An 8,151-nucleotide genomic window follows, 5' to 3' on the forward strand; every position below is an offset into this window, starting at 1 on the left:
AAGTTCCTCCCAAGTAGATTTTGCAGACATTCATTCTTCTGCCATCATCATGAGGTCTATCATAAATGAAGATTAGTGACAATGTTCTTGAAGCAGCCATGCAAGCCCAGGCCATGTTATTACCTCCAGTGTGTTTCACTGATGACCTGGTATGTGCTGGATCTTGAGCAGATCCTTTCTTTCCCCACACTTTGGCCTTTCTATCAGGTTTGGCCTTATTGCTGAGGAGTAGTTTGTAGGAGGCTGGATATCAGGCTATGAATACTGTCTTAATAGATATATACTTCTACTGAATATAATAAGATCTTGAATTTACCGAGCAAATATACCATATTTTACCAATTTGCTGAAATAAAAACATGCACATTGTTAAAAACGCATTAAGGCACAGTGTTTGTGTTAGAAAACGTAGGCTGGGTTAACATATATATCAGAGGTTTCACGTGTAATCAAGCCTTTATTATGTTCAGTGTTTAGTCACCACCAAAAATCATACATGAGCAATTACACTGTCTTGAATGTGTGGAGTAATGAAGTATATTTCATACAGTCTACATACAGTCAATGAACCAAAAAAAAAAAAACAACAACCAGAAATGAAACAGTATTTCATCCAGAAATGCAAGTCATATAAAATGCAACATTTTCCTCTGGCCCAGGTTTTAGTGACAGGCCTTGGCTTGATACTTTCATGTTGTTGACAGGTGAGAAAAGTCTCATGGGAAGATAAGAAAGAGCGGCAGATCAAATAAAAGGCACAATCTGTACAGGTTGAAAGAACACACAGTATTTGGATAAAGAATCTACTGTGTACCTTTTGGAGACTAAAAAAAGGTTTGATGTAGTGTTGTTCTGACATTCGCCATAAGCACAGAAGCTGTACAAAGCTGTATTTACACATTTCTACATATTTGAGTGGCAATGACAATCGATTGTAACTACAGAAGTATGCAGGCTTGCCCAGATGATTCAGTGTATTTATATATAAACAGATGCAAACATAATTTATATTTGTTTGGTTTTTTTTTATCTTGCAATTTGAATAATGGCCCAAAGAAGTAAATTATATGTGGTTCATATTATGTACACAACACAACTTCAAACCGACTTCTGGGTATGTTCATTTGGCATCGTTCTGAAGGACTGCACAAGGTTCTGCTATGCTGGAGGTCTGTACAGTCTCGGAAAGTGTTAGCTGTGTGTTTTTTCTGAGCATCTGGATAACCTCAAAGCCTGGTGTTTGCCACAAAACTCTGAAACACAGCTAGTGGTGAAAATTTAATGCTGCAAAACGATGTCAGATGAAATGATCTGTGTTTTTTCTCTGTCAAGTTTGAAAATGACAGACAGCAAATTATCTGCAAAGGGCTAGAAACAACTAGTGTGGTCTAAAGAACAGGCTGGAGTTGCTTTATCAGAGTGTGAACTATTTTATACATTCAGTGGAATTAAGGAAAGTATTAAGACTTTCTTTACATAACTCCATTAAGCTGCAAACTTTTTTCCATATCTTGTCATCTTTGCTAGATGAGAGGTTTCAAACCTATCAAACTACGCAGAAGATAAAACCGTATTGATGAACAGATAAATTTCTTCATCCTTAATGAACCTCCTCTCCTCGCTTTCTGCACGTAGATGGAGATGAACCAGAATCAATCCATCAACTCCTGTGTTTCATAAAAGGCTCGTGCACGAGTCAGTGCCCTAATGCAGACTGGAGTGACTCTCAAGCCATGCACAGTCATGCTCCATTTGATGTATCTGTTTACTCACCAGTGACACGAATTCAAATTTAAACACTGGACAGGAACATCGGTCTGTCAGTGTTTTTGTCCAGCAGTGCATGCAGACTTAATTTCTCGTTTATTAGTGAGTTCTCAGATAATGCTGTGGGGTTTTGGGTGTAGTGTTTCAAAATAAATTTTGCCATTGAGCTGCCTGGATTGAAAGTATTAGAAAGAAAATGGATCCTCTTCAGAAAAAGATTCTAAATCAGTAGGCAACTGTTTTTCTGCCCATTCCAATCTTAGAAATCTTTGCAGCAAGCACCACAGAGCAGATGATCATTAAAGGAATCCAGCAGTGTGAAAATTCTCCTCCTCGTTTCGCTCTGCTATGCTTGTGCTGACCCACGGATGCTGCTGTGCGTGAGCCCGGTGAGCATCCTGCTGGACTGTGTGTTCTCCTTCCCGCCCCCTCCAGCGCATCCCAGAGTTCCAAGTGCACCACCTCCTCCTAATCCCCCTCCTGCTGCTCCAGCGCTGAGGCGCCCGCTGCCCCGGCCCTCTCTGTCCACATGTCCTGTGCAGCAGGAGAAGGTGGCTAGCATGCCTTGTCGAAAGCGCTTGTTCATGAAGCAGTAGATAATTGGGTTGACGCATGCAGAGGTGTATGAGAGCAGGTGGATGAAGGAGATGGGAGCTCCAGAGAGCAGGCGGTCAGCCGAACGTTTGTCAAATGCCCGCCAGGCGTTCGCCGCAAATACGGGCGTCCAGCAGAGAAAGAAAAGCACCACAATGACCAACAGCATGCGGATCACGCGCTTCTTGGCCATCAGGTTGTTTGTGGGGCTGTTGCTGCACACACGGTTTAGCTTGGTTTTGCTGCTGGAAGCAAGAAGTGCCAATTGCTGACTCGTGGATGCGTCTGAGCGCTTCTTCTTTGAGGCCTGAAGATAGCAGCCGTCACACTCGCTGGGCTTCAGACTTCCTGTGCTGCTCTGTCTCTCTGAGAAACATTCAGGAAATGTACAAAAATGCTAATGTTTAACATGATACACAAACCTGCACTTTTGGAAATGTAAAATGAAATCATGTGAAAAAGTTTGCTTGGGTAGCTGATACTATTTATTTATTTTCTTTTCATTTTCTGCAATATACTATCTCAAACTGGGTTTATGAACATGATAATAAGTTCATCTCAAATTAGAAACCCTTAGATTTGAATCGTGAGATTCAATATATAGATATAGATATAGATGTATAGGAACTTTTACATTTCAAAAGAGCCAAAAACTTATTGTTGTAAATAACCCTATAAGTTTAGTTATGTGCATTTGTAATCTCCCACACTAAAGTAGCTTAATTAGCTCATTCTGAAGTGGCTTCATCTGTTTTGTTATTAAAACAACTTTTGCACTGTGTCCCACATCGATGGATTAAAGAAACAAATGATAATTTTTAAAAATAATTAAGGCAGGGGTAATGTGTTCAAGAAAACATGAGGTTTTGATGATATAAAAATTTGATACTTGTAGGTTAATGAAAATGTGTAGTACAGATAACTTTATAAGGAGCATCTGTACACATACTCATTCATGATGTTATCTAAATCAGCCGATCGTGTGGCACCAGTGCAGTGCTTAAAATCATGCAGCAGCTTCAACTAATATTCACATCAATCATTAGAATGGAGCGTTGACTCATAATGATCCAATAAAGTCAAAAACCTGCAGTGATCATCAGTTCTGCAGATGGAAACAACTTGTTGATGAGAGAGATCACTGGAGAATGGACAGAATGCTTTCAGCTGACTGAAAGGCTACACTGCCCTACTTAACCACTCTGTATTGTTGTGCTGAGCAGAAAATCATCTCAGAATGCACAACACATCAGCTGATGCTGCAGTGAGCACAGGCTCACCAACAGTGAACAACTGGAGACTGGAAAAATGTAGCCTAGTCTGATGAATCTGGATATCTGCTGATGGACACAGATGATAGATCAGAATTTGTCTTTGACTGCATGAATCCATGAATCCAACCTTCCTTGTGTCAACAGTGCAGGCTGGTGGAGGTGGTGTAATGGTGTGGGGAATGTTTTCTTGGCACACTGTGAGTCTGTTTATTCCAATTATTCATCACTTGAATGCTACAGACTATTTGAGTATTGTTGCTGATCATGTGCATCCCTTCGCAAGCAGACACAATTTACCATCTTCTAATATCTACTTCCAGCATGATAATACACCATGGCACAAAATAACGGTCGTGTTCCTAATAATGTGCTTAGTGACTGTATCATATTATACATTATCTGCATATAATGGGAGAAAATACATAGTCCAAGAAGTGAACATACTTGGAGTCCATGGCTGAATATAAGGGTTGATCACTACCTTAAATAACACCACAAAAACATCTGTCTATCTGTCTATCTGTCTGTCTGTCTGTCTGTCTGTCTGTCTGTCTGTCTAAAGCTTCAGAATCTTAGCTTAAATAAAAAGTGTAAAAAGGTTCTAAGATGAAGGATTATATAATAAACATGTATTAATCAGATGTTTACCTCGGCTTGCCTTCCTGTTAGCCATTTCAAACTTGATTCCTCTGTACAGCTCAACAGAAATTAGTCCATATGCTGTCATCATCACAATTCCTGGCACCAGGATAAGGATCAATAACAGAAACACGTACCTGAGAAAAAAGGAAAGATGCAAAGGCTAGTGAATCAATACTTTCCAATGCGCTTTCAGGATATAATGTATAATGTTCCTAATGTTGTGTCTGAAACACAAACATTATGCAACCAGCATGAGCTCTACATAGAGGCTGCAGCTGGTGTAACTTTATATCACGATCAGCTCTTTAGACCTGTGCTATAAGGGCTGAGGGAGTCAGTAAATGTTACCATGACTGCTGGATGATGTCGCTGGGCCAGATGTGGCGGCACATGTTTCCCGTGCTGTTGTTGTTGCGGCGGTATGGTACGAGCGTGCTGGAGATTGGGTACGGCACCATGAGCAGGAAAGATAACAGCCATGTGGCGCTGATCACCTTGGCGGCATGTGATTTGGTTTGCCACGTGCGCGATGTTAGTGGATTGCAGATGGCACTGTAGCGCTCTAGAGAGATGGCCACCAGGTTGAAGGTGGACACACTTACTGAGATACCTGAGGGTTACAAATGTAAGAAATGTCTTGGCCAGAAATACTAAGGCACATTAACCAGTTATCTCATTTCTAAATATATTCACAAAAATAAGAAAAAAGATACGAAGAGAAATCTCTGATATGCTGCTGGTGCACTCTGTGACCTTTAACACTGGGAATAACAGAAGGGACGTGAACATAACGAGACTAATCTGATTTTAGACTAAACATGTATAGACATGTTCAGAGCGTTTTACTTCATCTTATAATAACCTTCTGAGCTGTTGGTAAAAGTATGCTGTATTCGGTATGTTAAGAGCCTCTGACATTTAACATTACTTATTTCAGAACTCGCCAGACTCTGATCTAAGATGCAGTTCTTCTGAACGATCAACAAAATGATCTGTTAAATCTCAGACATGACAGACCCACATGGTTCTAACAAGGTGTCTGGAAAATCTAGGCTGCTTTATCAAAAACATGTGTCATATTTTAGATAATAGATGTTACATGTACGTATAATAGAGCTGTAGAATTCAGTCTGAATCTGAACTGCATTTATACTTCACCAATATGCTGTCATGTTCTTAAATCAAGTTCTTTATCACTATCAATGGAACCGACCACACAATTGCTAAGAACGCATTGCACTACTTTGTTAATGCATAGGTATGACCCCTGAAAATGACCATTAACTCCGTTTGCTAAACCAGCCCACATAATGACAGATATTTCATCATCTGTGCAAAAGCCCTTCTCAAGAAACTTTGCATACAGCAGATTCCCCCTTTGCCAAACTCTTCAGTTACCGCAGATCCACCTTTGATTTATACATCCTGTCAAACTGCAGTATTCTCAGAGCAACAGCTGTAACTCTACACTGCAGTAACTTTACACTGCTCATAGAATGCAGAATATTTTATTAACAACACGTCCATAAGCGCTACTCACCCATGAAGTAGGTGGCCACTTTGCAAATGCCGCTACCGAAGACAAAGTTCTTCATCAGGTTGGGAATGAGGGTGAAAGGCATGCAGAAGATGCACAGCATCAGGTCACTGACAGCTAAAGAGAGCAGGAAGAGGTTGGTGACCGTCCGCATGCGCCGGTTCCTCACCAGCACTGTGATGATCAGGCTGTTCCCCAGAACACTCAGCAGGAAGATCACACAGTAGAGAATGATCCGCACTGTCTGGTTTATATCTGCCATTCCAAACCAGTGAAAATGTAAAATAATGTTTTCTATACCATATACAGCTGTATGTGATCAATATAATGTAGACGTGAAATATACACACACTTTAGAAATGCATGTGAAAAAAAGATAAAATCTCATTTTAAATGGCCAGATGTTAATGATACAATTGCTCATTAGTATGTTTGGTTTTAATGATTATTATTTAAACAAATTTTCAATAAGAAATGCATTTCCTCATTTTCTTTCTTTTCTTTTCTTTTCTTTTCCTTTTTTTATTTTTATTTTTTTGTTTGTTTAAAGCTCATTCAAAGGGTTTTAATTGGAACCCTGTGTCTCCAACACTTGTACAATCTGCTGACCACATGCTAAAAACACAAACAATCTTAAACTGTGGTTTCTTTTAAGGCATTATTATTATTATTATTATTATTATTATTATTATTATTATTATTATTATTATTATTATTCAAACTCACAGTGATCTGTTCTGTTCTAAACTAAGTTCTTGAACGGTTCTTTCTGTAGTTAGGGCTCTTGTTTAAAAGGTTCATCCTGAAGCCCTGTCTGACTGAGAAACCTGTACAGAACCTGTAAAGACCTCACGGAAACAAACCAATGGATACTTAAAGCTTCTCAAATCAAAAAGCATTTATTAAATAAACACTGCATTCCATGCGCAGTTTAAACGCACAAGTCATATTTGGATTTACGGCTCCTGAAACCTTATTGGAACAAATGTCCTAGCTTTTAAATATTCCGTTATTCATTTTATGAATGGATTCATTGTATGCGTTGTGTCAGCTGACTGGCTATTGCCTATACTTGTGCACTTTTAATATAGATTTTTAAAGAACCTCGTGTTCCAGTCGCTCGGGAGTGACCCGTGATGGTGCGCAATGGAGATCAGTGCGTAATTTTGGTGATGCATGCGCATGGATGCGTATTTATTTCCCAAAGTTAAGAAATGAGAATTAAGATCGTATCTTAAACAAGAAAAAAATGATATAATATTACAAAATCGGCTCCTGAGCTTTAAAGAATGAGCTTAATTTCTTACCTTTAGGCTCCGGCGCTGCCTCTGTTGTGACCTGGTCGCTGGCGTTCTCGCACTCGGATATGTTCCTGAAGACGAATTCACACAATATTTTGTAAATATCCGTGGTGTTATGAAGCATGTCATGTAAAGTGAATGTCTCCATGTTGAGTCAGTGTCTTGTCCAGATCTCAAGAGAGAGACAGAGAGAATAAAGTAGGATCAAGTGGAATACGGAAAACAGTCTAGCAGAGACTGCTGATGTACCATCATCATTTCTTCATGTATTCTGGGTCAGGTCATGATTTATTTCTTAAAAAAGAACTCAGACATAAATACACAGAAATAATAATAATAATAAGGTTTGGCAAAGAAGGAATGAGAGGTCTACAGGAGAGAAGTGTGGATGTGCTGAAAGGTGCAGGAGTAATGAAGTGAAAGTGGAGGAGGTGAAGTGTTCAGCTGTATCTTCTCTCTTCAGCAGCGCGCACGCAGGACACCACAGACCCCGCCTTACTGAACAGTTGCTCTCACTCCTCTGTGCATGAAGCTCATCTACATCAACTTTTACTGCAACTGGTCAAAATGTTATATCCTTCTGATTATTTTTTCCTGCTGATAGAAAGGTAACTGGTTCTGAATGACCATTGCTATCTCAACCATTCATTGATCAATTTCGTTGAAACTGGAAAATGGCTGATCAAATTTTTGGTCTACCAGCTTGTCCATTTCACTATTTTTAGTAGCTAGTAGCTGTATTCTTTTTCAGCAGGGGTACTGAATATATTCTCTCTCTCTCATTTTCTACCGCTTATCTGAACTACCTCGGGTCACGGGGAGCCTGTGGCTATCTCAGGCGTCATTGGGCATCAAGGCAGGATACACCCTGGACGGAGTGCCAACCCATCGCAGGGCACACACACACACTCTCATTCACTCACACAATCACACACTACGGACAATTTTCCAGAGCTGCCAATCAACCTACCATGCATGTCTTTGGACCGGGGGAGGATCCGGAGCACCTGGATCCGGAAAACTGAATGTATTAATT

At 39.9% G+C, this 8,151-nt stretch overlaps 1 protein-coding gene across 1 annotated transcript; it reads right to left on the minus strand.

Annotated features, from left to right (window-relative positions):
* Positions 1 to 425: 425 nt before the first annotated feature.
* Positions 426 to 7,922, minus strand: cckar (cholecystokinin A receptor). The gene is made up of 5 exons (XM_060874645.1): positions 7,122 to 7,922; positions 5,818 to 6,069; positions 4,626 to 4,887; positions 4,284 to 4,411; positions 426 to 2,727 (listed from the first exon to the last, which is right to left on the minus strand). Exons 1-5 carry the CDS (start codon positions 7,261 to 7,263, stop codon positions 2,114 to 2,116), a joined length of 1,398 nt encoding a protein of 465 aa, XP_060730628.1. The 5' UTR covers positions 7,264 to 7,922; the 3' UTR covers positions 426 to 2,113.
* Positions 7,923 to 8,151: the final 229 nt, after the last annotated feature.

This window comes from Tachysurus vachellii, chromosome 7, assembly GCF_030014155.1.
Source record: "Tachysurus vachellii isolate PV-2020 chromosome 7, HZAU_Pvac_v1, whole genome shotgun sequence".
Lineage (NCBI taxonomy): Eukaryota > Metazoa > Chordata > Actinopteri > Siluriformes > Bagridae > Tachysurus > Tachysurus vachellii.

Coding starts and splice junctions, on each gene's coding strand:
- cckar (XM_060874645.1), bottom strand. CDS start 7,263: ATGGAGACATTCACTTTACATGACATGCTTCATAACACCACGGATATT. Junction 6,070..7,121: donor GGCAGCGCCGGAGCCTAAAG/GTAAGAAATTAA, acceptor TTGGAATGGCAG/ATATAAACCAGACAGTGCGG. Junction 2,728..4,283: donor TAACAGGAAGGCAAGCCGAG/GTAAACATCTGA, acceptor AATGTTTCTCAG/AGAGACAGAGCAGCACAGGA.